The sequence below is a fragment of the Calypte anna genome, chromosome 2 (assembly GCF_003957555.1).
Source record: "Calypte anna isolate BGI_N300 chromosome 2, bCalAnn1_v1.p, whole genome shotgun sequence".
Classification (NCBI taxonomy): Eukaryota; Metazoa; Chordata; class Aves; order Apodiformes; family Trochilidae; genus Calypte; species Calypte anna.
Genome location: NC_044245.1, coordinates 109,215,889 through 109,239,190, shown reverse-complemented (window position 1 = coordinate 109,239,190; position 23,302 = coordinate 109,215,889). Strand labels below are relative to the sequence as shown.

At 39.4% G+C, this 23,302-nt stretch overlaps 1 protein-coding gene across 1 annotated transcript in view; it reads right to left on the bottom strand.

Moving 5' to 3' along the window:
• Positions 1–23,302, bottom strand: part of SPIDR (scaffold protein involved in DNA repair) — a 201,673-nt gene that overhangs the window by 54,668 nt on the left and 123,703 nt on the right. The window contains exons 9-10 of the mRNA XM_030445278.1: positions 15,916–16,126; positions 13,864–14,114 (exon numbers count right to left, since the gene is read on the bottom strand). Of these exons, the coding sequence (XP_030301138.1) occupies positions 13,864–14,114; positions 15,916–16,126 (462 nt within the window). The remainder of the gene's footprint in view (positions 1–13,863; positions 14,115–15,915; positions 16,127–23,302) is intronic.

Genomic DNA, 23,302 nt, shown 5'->3' with positions numbered 1-23,302 from the left:
CAGAAAAAGCCATAAAAAATCAGGGAAAAACCTCCTGCTGGATTTAGTAAGAAGTATTTTGCTTGACTGCAAAATATAATTATGTACTACCTTACACTCTCACAGCATTTAGGGGATGAGAAAATCCATGCTGTCACCAGGTGCCCTGCCATGGTCTAAAATGCTTCCTTACCTCCAAACACATTCTTTGTGTATTGGAAAACCTAGCAAGATTCACAAATTAAAGAGAAGAGACAAATGACTCAGGAAAAGGACTGGCCACTCGAGATCTGCCTATGTTAAATCCGGCTGTATGAAATTATGTGTCAGAGAAGCATGGACTTTGAGAAAACACTGAAACCACCTTGGCCAGATGTCTGATGTTTGGCAGAGAAGGACACTGCTTTTTAGGCTACATGATTCTCTAAGACAGTGTCTATGTCCACAATATCCAGAGCTAGAAGCACGATGCTGATAGTCCCAGCCATCTTTGCAGGAAAAACTGGTTTTCCCAATTCTCCAGATTCCTCCAGCTAAATTCTTGCACGAGGCTTTAATTTCAGTCACAAGAGCATGAGGAACAATTTAGAAAGGGCCCTAAATGGCAGAACAGTCAATTCAAAACAAGGTCAAGGGCCAGCACGTGATGACACTGCATAGGTCACTTCCAAGTACACAATAAAAACTGCTTATGAAGCATTTAGGAGAATAGTAAATATGAACAAAAATGTTTTCTACCAGATCACAATGAACAGAAGCCTCCAGCAGATTTACCAAATGGTTCAAAACATTCCAGCACGATTTTGCTGGTTTGCATTAAAAGGAGAAATATGACTACATCACAGCTTGACGTTGCCTGAATAAGAAACTATTCTTCTGGCCCTCAGGTCCAAAGGAGGGCAACCAGGCTGGTGAAGGGACTCGAGCACAGACCCTATGAGGAGAGGCTGAGAGAGCTGGGGCTGTTCAGCCTGGAGAAGAGGAGGCTCAGGGGAGACCTGATCACTGTCTACAACTCCCTGAAAGGAGGTTGTAACCGGGTGGACGTTGGTCTCTTTTGCCAGACGACTTTCAACAAGACAAGAGGGCATGGTCTTAAATTGTGCCAGGGGAAATTTAGGTTAGATATTAGAAAGAATTTCTTTATGGAGAGAGTGATCAAGCATTGGAATGGGCTGCCCAGGGAAGTAGTGGATTCTCCATCCCTGGAGATATTTAAAAAGAGACTGGATGTGGCACTCAGTGCCATGGTCTAGCAACCGCAATGGTGGTTCAAGGGTTGGACTCGATGATCTCTGAGGTCCCTTCCAACCCAGCCAATTCTATGATTCTATGATTCTATGAAAAGACTAGGTGACTTTGAAATTGGAAGAAACTGAGCCTTCACCCACATTTGTAAAGGCAAGACAGAGTCAAATCACAGAACATGCTCTGTAGGGAAGTCTAGATACTGCTCATAGAAGTTTTCCCACCTGTATTGTGACGGTATAGCTGTAGGCACTGAATATGCATAATTCATGAGCAGTGCTTCCAAAGTCTCACAGGGCTTTCAAGAACTTGTCACATTCTTTTCAAGTGGATCATTAAGGGTGGTGTACCTAAATGGATGGGTGGAGGAAATTTATCTGAGCAGGAGATTAGAAGTGATTTGATTTTGGGATATAACCTCACTTTTTGCCTTGGTAAAACTATAGTTCAACTATATGAGTTGACACTGGCCTCTGGGGCTACTCAGAAGTTTCACATGCTGTTGTGAAAAAGAATAGCATTATAAAGCTTCTCTTTGTGAACCATGAAGGTGTAATTCTGACATGATGATGGGTGATGTAATCAATGTTTTCACGAGGCTATGCTTAACAAGGCAAACTAAAGCTTTTTTTTACAATGAACTTTTTGAATTCCCCTTGACTTCCTTGAATTCCCCACTGACAATCTGTGGGACTGTGACAAAGATAAAAGGAATGGTAATTCATGCTGAGACCATTTTGCAATGGCTCAGGAATCTTCTCTAGTCTCTGTAGAACACTGCAAGTAGAGGCAAAAGACCTGGGAAGAAGAAGAATAGTAATGAGGGTCCTCATGGTGGTACAATCCACCTTCATCAGTAGAAGAAAACTTGAGAGGGAAGCCAATCCTGAAACTTTTCATTCCAAAGCTTTAACTTTTAAAATGATCACATTAGCTGTGAGAAAGCAGTAAGCTTATTCCACGCCTTCTACAGAAATGCAAAGCAGAGGATAGATAAAATTTCCTACTTCTCCTTTAGGTGCCTCTGTTGTTGCCTGGATAAGCAGAGCTGTCAGAATTGTTCAGGGAACACTGAGTGACCAGGAAAAGAAAGTGTCTTACTGACGCAAATACCAAAGATCATGGTGCCTGTCATACTGGAACTCTAAAAACAAGCACTTCTCCTCATTCTCTGTTTTGCAGTTGCTTTTGTTATTTATTTTTAAATACCCTTCTGACTAACTATCTTCCAGAAGAGGAGGAAAAAAAAATAAACACAACACACCAAAAAACAAACCAAAAAAGCAAGAACTGGGAGAAACCAGAGAAGGATAGCTGAGCCATCAATTCCTCTGGGCCAAACCCTTAGGTCCAATTCATTCTGCACTACTGCCAGCCACTTACATCATTCATAGCAAAAAATGTAGCAGTCCAAACTGGTGCATTCAAGACTCGCAGGAATCCTGCTTATTCCCGGCTCGTCTTCATAGCTAAACAGAAACCCTTCTTGCATCTGCGTAGCTGCAGAGCATTATTTTAAAAGAACAGCTTTTAAACAATAAGCGATTTAAAAACGCTGATCTTACGATTTGCTACTATGAAAGTTTTTCCACACAATCCCCTCAAATCCTGGAAAATTTGTTCATTAAAAAGGTGCGCGCTGTTCGACTATATATCCTATGTCAGCACAAACAGCCCTCATGTAAACACATGGCCATGAGCACCATGAGTAACAACTCTGTTTCCATCAGAAGCCCTTTATCCTGCGTAAGAGGTCTGCACGCTAATAGATGTCCTAGGCTAATGTTAACCAGCTACAGCTGGCTCGCAGCTATAAAAAGCATTAATGAAAACATAAATACTGACTTCTCCACTTCCCTCAGCCCGTACGTCAAGGCTGCGCAAAGAGGCATCGCTTTCCAAGTGTTCTGTGTGAATGAACTGGCTGCTCTGAACCAGCTCGCTCTGGTTCTCCGAAGTTTGTTTACTGAACAGTGTGTGCAGAGAGACACTGAACATGGGGGATGCAGGGGGAGAGAGGCACCACGTGGCCGCCCGCCTCACCCAGAGGATCCTCCCGCAACCCGGAGCCCTGGGCTCCGAGTGACGGCTCGGGGAGAGGAAGGAAATATCTATTAACCAAGGGACTGACCTACGGGCATAAAAATGTCAGCCCATGTTGAAGCTGAACCCAGCCTGGCTCTTAAAAGTGTATTACTATGTTTCCCTGTAGTATTGCTTGCTTTGCTGCACTGCTGTTAGGAATTGGGTTGTAACAAATAATGCATGCAGTGACATGGAAGAAACAAGACCTCATCCTTTGGAGTTCTGTGTGCTCTCAGAACTCACTACGATATTTATCTTTTCATCGTGCTGAATACGAAACAAAGCTGCAGGGAAAAAGGCTCAGATTTATCCAGTACATATACAGAAAAGGATAAAATAAATCTATTTAATGGAAAAGAGGATGAATGCAACTCCAGGTTACAAACTCAGACCAAAACATCAGGATACTGAAGTGCTACAACACTCAGCAATTTTTATTCAACCATGCTGCTGTGCATGCGTGCACACACACACACACCCCTTCTTCATTATTCTTTGACTACTGGACTGTTTATCTGCTATTTAAAAATACTTTTGTCCCAAAAACTTTTACTTTGCTACTGACTGTTTCTATGCATTTCTTCAGCAGGTGGCCTCAGGCAGCATCAAACCCTTCATGTCTCTGCTGGGAGGCCAGGCACACCAGCTTGCTATCCACTTCCCTCAGCTAAACACCATTTCTTTTAGTCCCGTGTTTGCTGGTTCCTAACAATTGCCACAAGCCAGCACTGTGTGAATGTTAGCCCACATTTGCAGGAAAAAATGAGAGCCTTCTTTTAGAAGCACGTATAGCCTATAACAATACTGTTTTCTGATTTATTTTTCATTTCAAAATACTGTGTGTGTATATTAAAACCTCGGCTTCTGAAGTTCCACCAGTAAGTTGGAATCATACCCAGATTTTTGTCTTTTTTATAGAGGAAGTCCCTTACACAAGGCTGATGAAATTTCTAGTTCTTCCTCCCAAAAGGGGAAGGAACTTAACACTCAAAAGTACATTTAAAATAAAATCTTATTTCCAAGTATCATGATTCTTCATTCTCATTATTTTGTTCAATGCTTTTTTTTTTTTTTTTAAATTTCCTCTGATGTGCACTACCCAAATGGGAACTGCAGCCATGTCAGTCACACACTAAATCCTGCTTCTACATATTTAATGGGGATCAAATGAAGGTTACAATATAAACTGCTTGGCTACACGGGAGCTTTCTCAATCTAACACACAGGTGTTATCCAATGTGGTGCCTTGCAAGCATTTAAAAATAAATTGGCCATTTCAGTTTGACTTGCGAAGTTACAACCTCCAAATTAAAGTTGGTACCTCTTTTGGATTTGAGTTCTCCCTGTCCTACTTAATACATACAACCTGATTTCCAGCTCATTTCTTACAAATCCACGACCTTAGCAGAGTCCCTCCCACTTACACTGCTGAAGTGCAAACAGCCTGAGAGCCACTTATTTTCCTGATTGTTGAGGCAACCTCTTCAAATGTCTGTTTTCTCAGGATGTTATTACTACAATTCTCCCCCAAACCTTGGCAGTCCAAATACGGATGACGACTCAGATACACAGAAGCACCAAGGTATAGATGAGCTCCCTCTCACAGATCTTTTTAATCATGACTAAACAGCCAGGTTACAGCAAGAAAGTTTTGGCAGTTTTCAGCTCCTTTGCAAAGGAAATACCCACTTATGATTTAAAAGAAATTAAGAAATCAAAACCACTTTTGCAAAAAATTGAATGGTTTTGCTAATAAGCTCTTCCACTTCCCTTTTACATTGTTTTTATGGTCACTTAATTCATAGCTCTATATTGAAGATGTGACATAACTTGTTGTTCAAATCAAATTAATTTCCTAGCACATTTTTTCTCATGTCAAATAGAACTTTAAAATTTTGGCATTCATTCAGAGGCAGGGGAAAATGCATAATCTCATTATTATAGGACAAAGACAAGAACATCTGTAACTAGATCTATGACCAGATCATACTTGAGTTCAATTGTGGGAAAAATTGCTGCATCAGAGAGGAAATCCATAGCAGGGGCTATGTGGGCTCAAGGGAAATTAATGGGTAGACAGAAAGGTAACTCTCACAAAATGGTATTTTAATACATTACAACACTCCTATTCCTGATACGAGGACCTCAGCTCAGCATTACTTGCTTCTTTTGTGCGCTCCCATGCCTGAGTTTCATCATCCCTACTATGGGTACCACCTCTGTGAAGCTGGGATCTGTGCAGTCTCTCATCCTGCCTCACCAATGGTGCATTCCTTGCAGTTAGTTCTCTGATCACACACTCAGAAACAGAAGTGAACCTCTCCTGGCTGGTAGAGCTCCTGCAGCATATATGGAATCAGGACCATGGCTGCACAGCTGTGGCAGGGACATTATGCCATCTTCCAGGCAGCTTCTCCTAAGGATGTGGCTGCCCTTGGTCTAGAATAGTTGGGAAACTATTGAGAAATATGGAATAATTTTATGCTTTTATAGTAATTTCCTTAAAGCCATCTTCTTAGTTAAGGAAAAGATGACATCCATGTGTCAAATTGCAGCACAAATGCACAGAAAGTGGACACACTGGAGAAACTTCACTGTGTCTTGCACTGGAACCTCACTCCTACCTGCTCTCTACATCCATGTGTATGTGAAGGACAGAGGACAACTACTTCCTGGGCAGAGGACCCACCACAAAGCCAGGGAGACCTTCCATGCTGCTTTCATTTCCATATTTCCCTTGTTCCTTCCACTGCTGCAGACACAAGGAAGGCTCCTGGGAGCAACTAATACCCTCCTCCCAGTTTCAGGTGGCCGGCCGTATGAAGTCAGGTTTCAGACACAGCCCTTGCCCCTCTAGTTTCTCAGATCAGTAAGTGCCTCTGAGCTGGAGTGAGTAGCTGCACAAAGATATTTACAGTGCTGGTGGTAACTGCTGAATGGCTCGGATTAGCACCTCGAGGAGGACAGGATCTGAAGCTGCTTCTGTGAGATCCTTCTCAATGACTGTAAGTGTGCCAGAGCTGTGAAAGCACTGATGCAGAAAAATAATTTTTTTAATATGGATGTAAGTATATATATGTTATTACGTGATACTGAATGAAACACAGTCCACAACACAAACATGACCAAAAATTACACTCTGAAACTTCATGACATCCTTCTTGGGCCACTTAAACATGAAATTTCCCTGAAATATATTTTGCATTCAGCCCTAGCCTTAAGCACTTATAAAAGCAGGTTGTCCATAGGTTGTCACGCAGCAGCTAAACACAAGCTTCAAGTCAAGTATCTAAATTCTGTGAGTTAAAAAAAAAAACATTTCAAACACATATCAGGCAGTATGTATCAGGTAAATAAATACCTGTTTTTTTACTGTAGGTCTAACATTACAAAAATAACTAAATTTCTCTTCACTACAATTCCATCTGAGTCCTTACACTGTGAAGTATCATACCCCATAACTTCATCTCAGGCCTTTGCTCATCACTTTTCTTGTTTGCGGAGTATATTCTTCTCCAAAGCCCGTAAAGCCCTCTTTGGGAAAGAGGGGATTGAGGCATGAACCAAAATGAGTTTGAGGATTTCATCACAGCCTGCAAAGGATCCCTGTCCAGTGGGATGATGCCGACTGCTTTTGGCTGTGAGAAATGCAATGAAAAGAGCAGGTACTGCAGCCAGCCAGGACTGGCACGTGAGAGTAAGAGAACTTTGTTGGGTGCATTTATAAGCTACATACCAATTTTAAACCACAATGCTTACTGAAAGAACTAATTAAGACTGTCTTCTCCAAGGAGCTTTATTTTATTGTCATTGTTTGCTGTGTCTCTATCTTTTGTATTCTATAAAAGAAAGTGTATAAAAAAATAAGATAGAGATGTATAGGCCTACGTCTTTTGAAGTCTGTCTTGTCTTAATTACTAGAGGGTGCCCATAATTTTAAAACCACATAGGACAGTGTATTCCCAACTTTGGGACAAAAGAACTTCTTCTCAAAACAGCATCAGTATGTCTGTAACACCCTTCTAAGGAGTACTGATTTGTTACATCCAAACAGAAGGTTCTACAAAGCTGATGACAAAATGTTATTACTACAAATCTTTATCTTCAGAATCCTGCTCTTATATTAAGTCTATGCTGATGTTTCTTTGTACATCTGCTGATCAATGCAGATACTTAAGGCAATGTGTACAAACAGTGTTTACATGCCCAAACTGCACAGAAATTACATGCAATATCCGGATGGTTAAATTTCTCTCCCAACTGTTAGCTCAGTGTGAGTACATCTTGGCATTTATAGCATTTATCACTGCTCATGGTCTTTGCCTTCTGTACCATGGCAGCAGGAAAACAAATCCCAGAGACACAATCTGTCTTTTATAAAAGTTTCAGAGTACTCCAGCATGACTTGAACACTTTCTCCAGATCAGGACTGAAGTCATGTAGTCAGTGAAAGGTAGATGTGCAAAACACGTATGGAGGATTTCTATTCTCAGTTCTGTCAACCACATAACTTCCAGAGATACAAAAATTCAAGGGGAAGAAAGGTCAAAACCAAGGGAAAGATTCCAAACCTTTTATGTAGGCCATCTTAGAATAAATTCTTGACAAATAACAGGTGCTGGAAAATTACTATTCCTGGTTTAAACCAGGCAACACACAACAGCACATACCTTGATTGTGGCTCTAGGGCTGGAAAATAACCTTTTCAAATTGTTCACTTTCTACTCCCTACACTGGTCTCCACCCACTGTAGGATAAAATATGGAGGACTACATTGCTCTCCCCATCCCTCCATTTGCATATTCTCTTGAAAATAATCAAGTTGGGTGGATACATCCATAAACCAGACAGAAGTGGGAAATGAGGTGCTCAGGTGCAATAAAGCTTCACCAGCTTTATAAAGCCCTGTCTGCAACCATCACATGTGGGAGGTGTGAAAAGATATGGTTACAAGGTAATGGTGGTGAATACACAACTCTGCATAATGATGCTTCCATACCATTCATCTGCCTCTCTATGTTATTTACATATCTCTGCAATTTATCGTGGGGAATACATTGGTAAGAAGAGCTACTCCTCCTTCTTGACCAACAAAAGGCTTGGGGGATGAGTGTGTGACTACTTTCTGAGAACACATGGGCTCTCCACTGAGCAGTCTCAGCACTTGAATATGGAGGAAATAGAAGCTAGCAAATAGTGTCTCCTGTTTGCTAGAAGCATACAGGAGCCTACACACAAAGTGTTGGTAATTTGACAGCTGATTTCTGTTCCTGCCCATTTGCTTTCCAAAGAGATTGAATCTCTGTCACACTTGTGGTCTGTGCTGGCTACTGTCTTCTTGAGACTGTTTTCTGTATCAGCAACTTTTATCACTTCCCTGACATATTTTAGAACAATAGCAAATTATTTAATTGCCTCTTCCTACTGCAGGGCCAAAAAACGGTGGTGTATGCTGAGGGGTCCTTGCTTTTCTTTGTACAGAGTATATCAGATAACGGTTCTTTCACCTTGCCCTTGGACAGAATAAGATTATGTAAATATTTAGCACTGAAAAATAAACAGCAATGTCAAATTAACAAATCGTTGTACTGCAGTGGCACTGGAAGAAGCCCAAGCTCTATCTATCTGCCTGCAGCATCAGCAGCAGGGAAAACAGACTTTCAGGGCTATCTGGGTGACAGCTCAGGGAAGCTGCAGTCTGAAATACATATTACCATTTAATATCTCAGCTGGACAATGGGATACCAAAGCTGCTTTTCCATCAGTCTTTTGTCCTTAGTCTCTGTTTTGGTGGTTCCAGTTTGAGAATGACAAATGGAGCAGGGTGGAGGCAAACAGTAATGATCCAAGTGTCAGAGAATCTTAACAGTGAACAAAGGGGAAAAAAAAAAGCACTTCAAAGCAGCAGCAGGTTACTAGACCTTGAACCACAGCTGTTAGGAGAACTATTACAAGTCTGTCAAGTAGCAATTAGACTACTTCGCAAGAATATTAAAAGCATGTATCTTCACTTCTGAGAAGGATCTGAAAAAGGGAAACCAGAGAAAGCCTCTTGGTTATGGAATACTCTCTACTGCACTTCAGTTACCTATTTCCTGTTTATTTCTCACTTGAATAATCACATCTCAGAAACATAATGTAATTTTTAAAACCTTGCATTTATGACCATTCAATTTAAAATGTTTTGTTGAAAAAAAAAAAAAAACACAAAACCCCAAATGGAATGCTGTAAACAGATTTAAGGCAGCCACAAAAAACATTCTGACAGATGTTAGCATCTGTGAACATGGATCTTTCATGACAGTCCTTTCCAAATCTGGGCTCTTTTCAAATAAGAAGACCTCCGGGTTTTTTTGTTGTTGTCGTGTTAATTTCAATATCCTTTGTAAAATTTAAACTAGGTTTTCCATACCAGAAGGGTGAGTTTTCAATATATTAGTCCACCTACTTGGCATGCCAGTTGCAACACGTGACACTTAACTTTTAGTTGTGCATGCTGCCAGACAGGTTAACCCAATCACTAGATTTGTGTTAAGATAAACAGCAAAGATCATTAGATAAAGAGAAAAGAGTAAAAAAAAAGGAAATCTAGCTTTGAAATTAATTAGCTTTACAAGATTACCACTTGCCAATAAAATCATTTTACGCGGAACTGTGTAGGAACAGACTACTCAGAAACTTTTAACAACTTGCTAGAACATAATGAATCCCAGCAAATGACTATCATGTTTCTGGGGGCCAGCTCAGAAAGAGAAATGTGACTTTCCCCACATTTCTATTTCTTCTAGCCACTCAAACAAATCCTCAGCCCCTCTAAATATTTTGCTCCCCAAGGGCTCTGCTTGCATGGCAGCAGGCCTTTTTCCTTCTGTATGATCTGGCAAACTGAAAACAAAATAAAGAGTAGACCAAAAGAACTACTGATGAATACTGCACGGAGGACCTTAATTGTTAATGTACATGTACTGTCTTTCTTTTGCTCTTGGAAAAGAAAGTTAGAGCAGGCTAGAGTGCTAAGGTTCAGGTGGGAAGTAGGTCAAAACATATGCCAAGAGAAGCGAATGGAAAATTTCTTTAGTCACCCACAAAGATTTAAAAATGTGGATTCACAGCTATAGCTAGCATTGTTTTTTATTAGCAGTGGTTAGTTTAACAGACAACACCCTTTTCTGTCCAGCCTCCTGACCTAAATCTTTTGAGGGCTCTGACCAATTTAACTGCCTAATAGTCCCCAAAATGCATCTATTTTAGTTCCACCAGCTACCCCACAACCAGCCCTGTCCTTTAAGGCATAAAACTGACCAGCTCTATTTTTCACTGGACTCACGTGGCCTGCTCAAAACAAACAGATACTGGCAAGAGCAAAATCCAAATTATACACTGCTTTATCCCAGGAACACAAAGTACAAGGCCGAAGCAGTGAGTCAGACACCTCAGCGCCAGAGAGCTCCTTAGGTTGACAGGAGTCTCTTTGGGATCCTTGTATGTGTAAGCCAGGCCTTTTTCAAAAAGAGTCAAAATAAAATGGTTTAGACAAACATGTGTTGTGTCATGAGCAAAAGTATCTCTCTCATCAGAGGGGAAAAGGCAGCAAAAAGTATGTCAGGAATGCTGAAAATGGGCAGACAGTCACAGAGAGTCATAGTTTCTTTTTTTTTTTTTTTTTTTCCCTATGAAACTCCTTCACCATGAAAAGTCCATTTGCTAGAGCACTTAATTATGGGGCCAGGTGGTGGAGGGAGGCAAATGATTTGACAATAATACAGGAAACGTGGGACCAATTTATGCACAACAAAACCCAGAGAACCTCTCAATATCTGTAATGATTTCTTAGCATCCTTGGAGAATGTTTTAGATATTTCAACTAAACAGATTTAAACCCATTAGACTTACCCATTTGTCTACCAGTAAAAGGACTTTTCTATGTATGTGTAGTTATGAACAACAAAAGCTAGATCCATACAGGCATTACCACAATTTCTACATTTTACCCTTATTAGTCTTAACCAATTAAATGAATCTATTTCCTTACAATGAAAATAGAGGCTTCTCTCCCAGATTACAAGTTTCTTTCTAGAAACTGGATGCTTTGAACAAAATGTCATTTCCGCCACTCCACATTACATTTTATGCTCCTTTAATCTTACTGTGTTTTTTATGCTTCCCCATGGCAATAACATCTAGGTTATTGCAGAGTGCTGCAAAAGAAGAAATGTGATACAACAGCCTGTCTCAAATACAAATCAATTAACTGTTCATCTACCTTGATAGCTAATTAGAAACTTTTGTTTACAAAACCATGAATTATCTAACCCATCTTCCTCATAAAGGTCTCTTTACTTCTTTACTTTACAAAAAGGAGTTTACAGAGAAAAAAACAAAACAAAACAAGAGGGTATTTTAATTACAAAAGAATGAGCCATCAGTTGGTTCAAAGGACTGCCAAAGGGCGTTGGACCCCTTTGCTCACTATCAGGTGACAGACACAGGCATTTTTGACAGAGGAGAAAAGCTTCATATGGATACTTATCAGCCATGGAAATAGCAGCTGATAAAGCAGTATGAGGTGTTTTCCACTCCTCAGTCTTTAAAAGAAGTGCCTTCTCTTCTTTGCAAAAGAGAAAATGGGTTGATTTTTTCTCTTCAAGATCCAAAAGACAGTCTGATAGCTGTGAATGAGAACAACCACACTCTTTTCTGAATTGAGGAACTTACAAGAGGCCACTGACAACTGTGTGTGAGAATACCCAGCTACAGCATGTACTCAGAAGCAATGTAGTCTCATTTTTTATTTCTATTTTAAGTTTGACATACGAAGTACAATCTGAGATTTCTGGGTTTTTTCATCCCATTCCTGTGAAGGGTGTGGGCTCAGGCAGGTTCACTATCTCAGATTGTGTGATTGCAAGTTAAGTATACTTTTGTTTAAAAGTTAGAAAGGAAACATGGATTCTATATTACATGTTGAACTCCACTAGTACTAAGGTTTTTAAGTATCAGTTTGAATAACAGACTGTTAGCTGTCCTGATTTTTGATCAAATGTAACCCTCAAAGAAAATCTACATGGAGGAATACTGTCCTCAAAATCACACATTGATTTATGTGAATGTCAATGTAACTATTAGATGTAAAGGAGATTTTTAAAAATATTGAGGACAAGGCTGTTGATTATTACTTTCATGTGGGTGATGCTCTAGGTTGCATTTTAGGAAAAAGTAATCTTCCTAGATTTCTCCTGGAGGGATTTTATTGATCAATGAGTGCTGTAAATTATCCAGAGACTTACAAGGTAGAAACAAATTGGAGAATTCCTGTATATTAAAAGTTCAGGAAGAAGGACCTGTGAGCACCAGCACCAGCAGGGTGGCTTAGAGGAACTCAGTTTTTTCAAACATTTGAAGAATTCCTTTAAAGTGTATTGCAAATTACATCTGTAGAGTTCTCAATGGGACCTTAACTAATTACACATCTTCATTCAGAGTCCTAAACTCTGCAGGAAGATAGGTCTCCCAAAGTCCTGAAAGGATAAACTCAGAAGCTTTATATAAGCTCTGTCACTAACTCACTTTAATACACTTCCTGAGTGAAAACAAAATTGAACATATCTTAAATGTTAAAATTTTAAGACAGCATGAACCAAAAGTTAGTGCAAAACCAAAGAAACGTAATATCCATAATAGACACAGTGATCTCAGACCCAGAGTTGCTGAGAAAAACTTTGAAATCAGTCTTTGGTCCCAAACTTTGAAGATGACAAAAGAAGGAAAGGACTCAACAGTGCAGTACTGGTCAGAAGGAACAGCTGTCTCTGGCACATCCCATTACATCTAAAGCAGACCACTACTAGAATGTAAATAGACTAAACCCAAGAGGCTAAAACACTGGCCTATGTGTTCCATAGGCATTGCATATAAGATTTCTGGACTGGTGTTCATATTTTGACACCAGATCACTTTTTTATTGCAGAGGAGCTGAACTGTTGTGACCTCTAGATTTCCAGAGTCAGCAGAACCATTTTTCCAGTGGTTTCACAATGGAAGTTTGCAAGCATACACCTATGTTTCTCTAATGGCATCTGTGTAAAATCTGCATTTTAGGAAAGTGTTAATTTTCTGCATTTCTCTGTGTATTTCTCTTTTGTTTCATAAGAGCACTCTATAAGCATAATTTACTAGCTGACCAAACTGGAAACTCAAATAGGTAAATGAAAAGTAAATTACTCTGTGAAACTCATGGAACAGTATAAGAAGTTTATGATCATCACTGGTTTAAAATTAACTTCCCATTAATTAGTTTTCAATCTTCTTCATGTCATCTGTAGATGACATGAACTACAGACAGACATTTCCCTCTTCTGGGCAGGACTACTTCTGTGTCACAGCATACCTATTAAAAAACTATGCCACTTCCACTGAGTGCCCTGTACCTTGCTGAGAGTGCTTATTCCCTGTTAACTGATGACTAAGAATGCCATTTGCCAACTCTGTACTCTCCAGTTTCTCACATCTGACAGCCCCAACAGGAAAATTCTCATGCATCTTATTACTCACCTAACATTCGGTGGATCCAAACTTTTGATGGGTGCTTCACAAAGAGCCTTGTTTCCTTGAACGTGGGTCCTGCAACCTTCTTTTGCAGGCAAACAGTACACCCTTTGGATAACGACTTGTACCTGCACCTCTCTCCATCCCATTGCTCCCTGGTTTTCCACCATTTCAAGCAGAGAATCATTGACAGCACTCTGTGCCAAGCTACACTCTTTCCAGTCACCGTTGTTACGGATTTGTGGAGCAGAAGCAACCTGGTGAAGAAAAACCCATTAATAGAGCATTTCCCAGAACCCTGGAACAATGCAGTGTGAAAGAGTAAACCATCAGGATGAAAAATTACTGCATGAAGTGCAACTTCAGTTTCAAAATACTGCACTTAAACGTACAGATTTATCACTGACACTGAAGAGAGTTGAGCACACAGCCCTCCTGTATATAACAGTGGTCTGGACTGACCTAACTCAACCCATAAGAGATGATGGTGACACCATCAGGAAAACAAAATTTATATTAATATTTATAATTGCTCCTCTTGAACTGAGTTACATTTTCACTTCTTTGATGTTCTTTCCTTCCTCCCTTCCTCCCTTTTCTAAAAAAGATCCTTATTGAATGCTTCCAGGAATACAGGCTAACTTGAAATAAAACAGGTGGCTAATAAGTTATCTTCAGACTTAATACATTTCAATCTAAAATTTCAATGTGAAAGAATTAGATGAATAATGACAAGTATTAAACTCTAAAGTACAAACATAAATTATTATTTCACTGTTTCTAAAACATATTTTTTGAATAAAATATTCCAAATTTTCAAAATAAATTTTATTAATAAAATGTTGCTACATTTTACCTTAATCAAAATTAGTAATTTCATTAATTTCAATTATAAAATACATCACTTTTAGAAAAAATTCTATGCAAATAGGGACTAGCATGGTCTATAACTATAGGCTCCTTCCCAGCACCAGCCAAATTTCTGTTTTCGTAATGAAAGCCATTTTTACAAAAAGTTGAGTGCCAAGAAAAGTTTTCAGAGTGTTACAGATTATGCCATAAATATTATCCACCAGTAGAGAAGGAGAATTTGCAGTATTTAAAAGGAAATTGTTGTACAACACAACCCTTTGTCTACAAAGCAGTTACAATAAAACTTGTCAACTGACTTTTAAATTAAGTGGTTTTATTTGTTAGGAACCATGAGAGGAACAAGTTAATTGTTCTACCATAGTAGAAGCTTTTGACAAGGTAGAGCTGAAGCAAGAAAGAAGGTTGCAATTTGATTTATGTAACTTTTTCATTCCCAGGCCTGTAATGGGAATTATGTATAAAGTAAACACAAAATGTTGACACTTGGTGTTGTTCAAATTGTAGGGCCAGAGCTCTCAAATATTAAGAATGACTTTGACTGGCCAATATAAAGCCTTTACAAGAACCTTACTTTCAGAAAGGGCTGGGCTAAACTATCAAAAAGCCAGTTAAAATACCTCAGCTTGTACAACCACAGCTAGAGACATGCACAGTCAGTAGTCATTTTAATATAAACCAGGTCAAAATAGGAAAGAAAACAAACTGAAGTGTTAGCAAAGGCGGGTGGTGTTACCAATAGATGCTTTAAGAAAGGATAGGATTGATTAGGAAGTGAATTAAGAAACAGGAGTGGTGAAAGGAAATGTTTATTTAAAATAATAGCTTGAGTGATTTAGTAGAAAACAGAGGGTTTTGGCTTTTTTTTTTCTTTTTCAAATATAGCTTAGCCATTCAGCTATATAGAAAAAGAGAAAAATAAATGAAAACCCAAGTTAGAATTACTATTTAGCACAGTAGTGAAACTTCAGCAAAACAACTTCACAGCAGTTCAGCATCTCGATAGGCCAAAAGCCTCTGCTAAGAAAATCTTATTAAAATAAACACTGCGTAGTATTCAGCCTTGGCTAAATGAAAGAGGAAACTGAACAGGTCAGTAATTTATAATTTTTGGTTTTGTTACGATTTTCCAACATCTGCTCATCAACTTTTTACCAAGTGTTAAACTGTGAACCAAATGGATCTTACCTGATTATCTAAAGATTTCTGGCATAAGTCATCATCAGGGTCATCTAGTCTGAAGGTTTGTGCCAAAGATACAATGTTCTTCCTAATGAGCATCTTTGTAAGACCACATGTCTTCTCTCTTGTTTCTGAATGTTCACGGATTAGCACCTTCTGACTAAAGTATGTATTCATGATAACAGGAACATCTTCATTCTTGAGAAGCAATTTTTGCCTGGAAAAAGATAATTTAAGTAGCATCAAGTCCATAGAAAGTTAAACCACCTACAGGCACCATTTTAAAAAGTGTGCTGTGTTATATTTCTTTCCCTCCTGTTCTACTGCTACCACTAAACCAACTCAAAAAGTGAGTTACCCAAATTGCAAATAAATCACCCAATAGGGACCTTCAGCTTGGATCAGCCCTACTGGTTCATGGCTCTGGGTGAGTGGAGCTCCACTGTACCCAGGGACAACTTACACCTGGAAGCCAGCTGAGCTGACAAGCCCTGTCAACCCCATCCGGCTCCACACAACCACTATTTGGTGTTTCCATGTTGCAGAACCAAGAGTATCAGAAAACCCTGCATACAGGTACTGAGGCATAAGCCATGAACAGAAGATCATTAATCCTGCTCTTTGTTATTTCAGAGCATCAGCTCTGCTGGACCTAGCAGACCCATGCACACCAGGACATTTTTCTCCAGTGAGTAGTTCCCAGGGACCTGAATTCATTCTCAGTGCAGCCAGCAGCAAGCTGCTCTTTCTGCTATTTGGCCTCTTTTTCTAAAAGCAACATCTTTTCCCACATTATGCTGCACACTATTTTGCCTGTGTTTGCTGCTGTCATAAGTGTTCTCTCCAAGACCTAGTTTTGGTTTCCAATGACAATGTAAATTCTAAACCAGCTTCATATATATCAGTTTCTTGCCTAGCAGGTTAAGGTAGTGGTTGCAGAATCTCTCAATACACAATAATTTAATGCTCAGTGTTGGGATTTTTTCATATGCTAGTATCACAATCATACATTTAGAAGTACACTTTTTATACTAACAGGATACAGATCTAATGAAGTCAGCTAACAAAACAATCAGTAATCTCATTTTCTAGAGATTATTAAAACAGAAAGAAAATTCACTTAGAGACTTTACTACAGGCTGTGTTTTTCTACCATTAGATTTGTATCACATCTGAGTGAAAAAAGGCTTCCTGCCTTGGAAGCAAACCTCAGCTGACCTGGGTTCAGAAGTAACCTCAGGACTTCAGTGTCCAGAAAGTTCAGGAGTCACATTTTTGAGATGAAGCAAGTTTTCACATCTATGATGTTATTTCTTAAAATGCAACCACATGAAGTTAAAAAAAAAAAAAAAAAAAGGAAACAAAACCAAAACTGTAGCGGGAGGAGCCATTCTTGCTCCTGAAGCTCGACGAGCTGCTGGTCTCTTCCAGGACTCCAGCCACCACACAGCGCTTCCAGGGTAGAAGTGTAGCGGGAAGAGCCTTTCTTGCTCCAGAGGCTCGACGAGATGCTGGCCTCTCCATGCCTCACACCAGAGTGAGCTGAGGTCCCTTCTGTGGGTGTGTGTCCCACCTTTATTGGCCCCCTGGTCTTGCTCATGCCCAATAGGGGCCTGTCCTAATCAGGCACAGGTGGACTCACACCCACTCTTTGGCAACTCAAGGCACCTGGTTGACAATGTCTCTCTACACAAAACAAATGCCACTCAAAAATACTCATTTCTGGTCTCAGTCCTTAATGCTTCTTTCTGATCTTGGTTCATACAAAATCTTTTCCTTGGTCTGTTTCTTAGTGGATTCCTTTGTTCTCTACAGAGTGAATAGCTAAATGGAAATTAATGCATAAATATTTTCAAAATGATAGGAAGAGTTGCAGCAAATTATTAAATATAATCCCCAGTTTTTTATAATTAGGAAAACAATGCAACAGGAAGATGATCTCTGCCTTTTAGAAAAAAGCATACATTCAAAACTAAGCTTGCAACTTAATGAGTTATATACAGAAATTATAAACACAATGGCTTCTATCTGTGAACACTCCTGGAAGTTATGATTTGAAATAGGAAATTCATGAAAAGTTATAGTGTAAAACTGAACTTCACCATGATGCCCCACTGCTATCTGTGAACTCTTCAGATCTAAGTGAGCAGTAGTGTACCCCCAAGTGACATTCATTCCCTGAACTCTGGGTGAATTTACTAACAAAGGTCCCAGTTAAGAAAAGCATGACAGTGGCTCACGAGGCTGCCAAACTGACATTGCCTGGTTATTTTTTGCATTACAGGCTTTAAAACTGAGGAATTAGCTTGGTCAGCAAATCAAGACATCTCTGATCTTATGAGATTTTTAAAGAGTCACTAACCCCTTTTTTTCTGGAGAAAAGATCTGGTGGAGGCTACAGATGTCAGAACAGATTGAGCTGTCTTTATATGCAGATGTGGAATGAAAATTTTAGCACCTACTTTCTGAAGAAGTCTGTGTTCAGACCCAAAGTAAACAGGAAATCTCTCTGAACACGAGACTGCTACGTCACTAGAGTCAGAAGAATGTTTGCTTGATCTAAATCATCTCATTCTCTAAAAAAATACTGATGTTAGCAGCAAATAATTTATAGGAACTCTGCAGTTTATGGTTTTTATTTTCCTATACATATATATGACCAGATTTTTTTTTTTTTTATAAGGCAGGTAGGTTTTACTGATACCCAAATTACATGAGCCATGGTTTTGCTATGCCTATGCATTCCAGGCCTTGAGTACTTTTACGACCAAAGAGAGCTTTCTTGGCCCAGTTTGCATCATATTATTACAAGGGTAATGAATAAATTAATGGCTATTAAGCACTTTCACGAAGCAAAAAAGGGACGTACGTACACTTTCAGGAGAAGCCCACCCATTTCTTATCTAAAATTAGTTCACTAAAAACACTTTCCTTAATGAATCATTTAGTTTAGACCCGCATAGGTGTCAAGAGACTTCCCAGTAAACAGAAGAATAATCACAGCAGTCTACTTATGTTTCCCTATTTGTCAATTGACAGATGCCTCTCAATAGGAAAGTTAAAGGACCAGCAATAAATACTAGTACTAACAAATACAAGTACTAACAAATTTAAGTTAAATAAATGGGAAAAAAACCTGTCTATAATAAGATCACTATTTTGTGTACATGTGGATGACCAAATATAAATATTTTATAGCTATATATAGATATAAATAAAATATATTATCTATATAATATATAATGATATTATGCATTATTGAAGTTTTTATATATATTATTCAATGTAAAGAACAGAGTTATTAATATAATATGAAAACTCTGTCCTTATCCAGAAATTTTTTCTTAGTATTTCTCAGCTCAAACAAGCTCTGCAGGATGGCAATTTTGACCATTACCGTGGTAGAAAACTCTGCACTACTGTCAGGTATTGCTCATACTGTTCTCTTTTCAACAAAGGCAACCGACCATGTTAGTAACACACACAGATGACTTCATTCTTTTTGCCTGCTTGAAAAATACAGAGCAGGGCAAAGAAAGCTTATCAAGCTGGAACAGTAGGGGAAACAAAAAATTCACTTCCTCAAGCAATCTCTGTGGTCGTGATCTGCATGTGTTGCCCCTGTGCCTGACACACCAACTGACCACCTCAACCATCTCTATATCTGCAGATATTCTCTGCACCTTGAAGCAGCCCCACTCTGCAGCATCCTCTTAACAGACAAAGTTTTAAATGGGCGTTTCAAGTCTTCCTTGAATTTCTTCTTTTCTATCTGACTCATTATATTGAAAAGCTGATTCTCAAAGAGACATCATCTCACTCAGCAAATCACATAGAAACAACTGAAAGAAAATTCAGTTCACTGAAGACATAGAAAAAACAAAACCTCTCTTGTAATCCCTGATTTTCTTCTTGCTCAGCAAAGTATATTTAAATGTTGGATTTGTAGTTGACTTCCTTAATAAATGCCTCTAGAGAAAAGGTCACTTGTAATGACCTGAAGCAGAGACTGTGAGCTTTTTATACTACAGGACATTTTTTTCCTGGTATGCAGACCATCAGCAATTGCCGTAACTGGTCACATGCTAAAGGAACATGAGGCAATAATGTTATTTTTTTTTCTTTTCCAGCAGCAGCTTGCTTCTCCCTCAAAGGACGTAGCTTGCTTTTTCTCTTCCTCCCTCCTATGATGAAACAGATCTCTGGCAGAGCAGAGGCAGGAGATGTCCTTGCCCGCTTCTCCGTTAATAGCGGTCCATCGCCGCATGAGAGAAAAGCCACTGCATAAGCTTACAGCACGCCACGGTATAAAGTAGGAGAAGCTTCAACGTGAGGCAGGGTCTCATCCTGTTGCTGAATAGTCAGCAGGTCTGCAGAGCATCCAGAGGCTCAGCCAGGCAGAGGCTGTGACTCTGTGGCAGCAGCTTGCTCTCAAACCACACGTTTCCGCTCCCTTCTGCTGACATCAAACGGCGGTGCTGGTTCATGAACTCGAGATGACTCTGGATCACTTTAAATTAGAGAACATTTTTTTTGTTGTTGTTGTTGTTTGCTCTCCCTGGGTATTTTATTGGGCTTGCTTTTCTTTTCTTTTATGAAGTGTAAAATGCTTAGAGCCTTTTTTGAAGAGTACATGGCATTAACTGAACACTTAGCATTTCAATGACCTACAACACACTGTAATTACACACAGGCTAATTTCAAGTCAGAGAACAATGGTTTCTGTGTAAAAAAGGTTTAATGCCCACCAAGCCAAGCAGCAGTAGCACATGCATGGCAAGAGCATGCCAGAGCCTTATTCTGCTGCCCAGAAACACGAGGAGTCATCCTCCATAGGAATGCCACACAGGGCCCACCTCTAACTTCCTAGGAATTGCTGATTTTGTCCAATATGGAAGAAGCTGTTCATGTTGCCTCCTGACTGGGGTTGAGTGTCATCTGTAGTCTTTTATCTGTGAAAAGTTATAACATGTCTAAGAAATGCCTGAGCACCACAGTAATGATAATTTTTTTAAAAAAATTACATTTCCCAAGTCCAGACAAATCCCTGCCACCACCTCCCCCAAGAACAATAGCTATCTTCCCAATAGGTAGCTCAAATCAAAAAGTCATTTGGAAAGAATATGACTTCTGCCATGCCTAGAGACTGCCCAAACACAGAATTTTCATCCATTACTGTGTAATCTCACCACTTGCATGTGAGCCTCCATTGGTTTCATTTACCATGGCTTGAACTATCTGTATGAACACTGTGTTCATGAGCTCACACTTTCATAATGCCTGGCCCCTACCTCAAAGCCAGAAACCAAAAATCATCTGGTTATCTCTTTCTTTGAAATTATCTTATTCAAAGCAAGAGATTATTGTGGGACAAGTTCTCAAGGTTGATTGTACTCTTTGAAGGTTCTCTTGAAGAAACAGGTTGATTTTCTTTAAGGAAACAGGATTAATCATCTAGACCAATGTCCAGAGTCCTGTATATCAAATACACAATTCTCAACTCTGACAGATTTTGAAGAAATGTAGCTTCAGCGCTTACAACCAGCCACTCTGCAGCAGATGCAACAATAAAAACCTACTCAAGCTATGTCTAAAAACCTACCTCTAGAATCTGATGCATTTTATCTGTGAAGAGCTAGACACTGGTATTTTTACACATTGGAAAAATATTTTCTTTGAGGACTCATTCCACATGTAAAAAGAATACGTAGGTATTAAATGTAAATACTGGTAAAAGCTGGAGGGTTACCATTTGTCACTCAACCTTAAGTAAAAAACAAATCCTAAGGAAATCAGGAAAAAAAGTAATCCCTATTGTAGAATAAACTCTTGCTGCAAAATTATACTGTATTTTTCAATGAAATTACTTGCAACTGTAAGAAATCACTCCAGCAAGAAATTACGGTACACAAAGCCAACATTTTTATCACTATATCGCTTTCCTAATTTCAACGTAATCACATAAACTAACCACTGGCTGGCCACAGCACTGCCTTTTGAAATGTGACACCCTGTAGCATGGAAAAAAGTTACATGGAAATTTTCACATTTAAGAAGAGCTCTGCTCTAAAAAGCTTGTGGTTAACACCATGCACTATTGTATCACCCACTCAGTGCTCTCACCTTTGCAGGGAAGTGCACCATGTACTGACTGAAGAGGATGTACGGGTCTTCTGATGCAGGGAAGCATAGATGGATATCAAAACAAATCCAGCTCTCCTCAAGGAAATTACTGTAATACCTGGCATTACCATGACTGGAAAGTAGGCAAGTTTCTCAAAACTCTCCAGCCACTTGATTCGACAGTAAAGAAAACACCTGAAATTGCTGGGTCACATTCTAGATCACAATTCGTCATGACAAAACTTAACCTTTGGCAATACCAAACATAAAATTCAACTCACAGGCTGCATTTACACACAAACTGGCATTAAACCATGTCTTGAGCTTGTAGGGTGAATATTTTTGAGAGAATTTCCTAAAAATCTACTCCAGCTTTTTTACCACTTAGCACGGAAGCTGGGCACAATGCAATTTTTAAAAGATTTAAAGTCCTATTGAAAAAAACACTGCAAGAAATAAAGCATTAAGCTAGAGAGTTGCCTTAAAAACAAATACAAAAACACTCCCCCCACACACAGTATGAGGTTGTTACAAGTAACTGGGGAGTTATAAATATCAGGGTTATCTTTTCATAATCAAGAAGTTATGAAAGAATTCCAATCTGTGTGTTTAGCCCATGTATCAGCTTGTGTCTGAGCAGCCACCAGCTCATTACTCAGATGACTTGTCTCTTTTCCCAGTGCTAAACTGCACGTAGAGTTTGTGGTGGCTGAGGGAGGATGGCTGGAGCCACCAGAAAGCCCAGGGATTTATCAGAGGGATTCTGAAAGGTGAAAAAAGGGAAGGCAAGCAAACTGCAATGTGACATCATATTAAAACTCCTGGTGAACGCTAGAGATAACAAAAATGGCTTGTACTGGTGTGAGATCAGAGGCCCACTTATCCCGTATTATTTTAGTTTACAGCAGCTAATAACAGATGTTTGAGGAAGATAATAAGAAAATTTCAAGACTGTAGTGGAAGTTCTCCAGAACACGCTCCTCTTTTCAGCTTTGGGACTTCCTACGACAGAAGTGATGTCTTCACAGCTAACAGTCCTGGGTAGACTTTTCTTCCAGGAACTTATGTGCCTTCTTTTTGACCCGTTTGTACATTTACAGCATCCACAACATCCTGCAGCATCCACAGTGCTCTGCAATCCAATCACATGCATATGAGAAACCACTTCCTTTCATTTGTTTTGATCTGTCACCTAGTGGTTACATTGCTGCCCCCCACTTCTTGCTTTCTTATTAAGAGGCAGTGAGCAACCATCCTTCCCAATGCACTT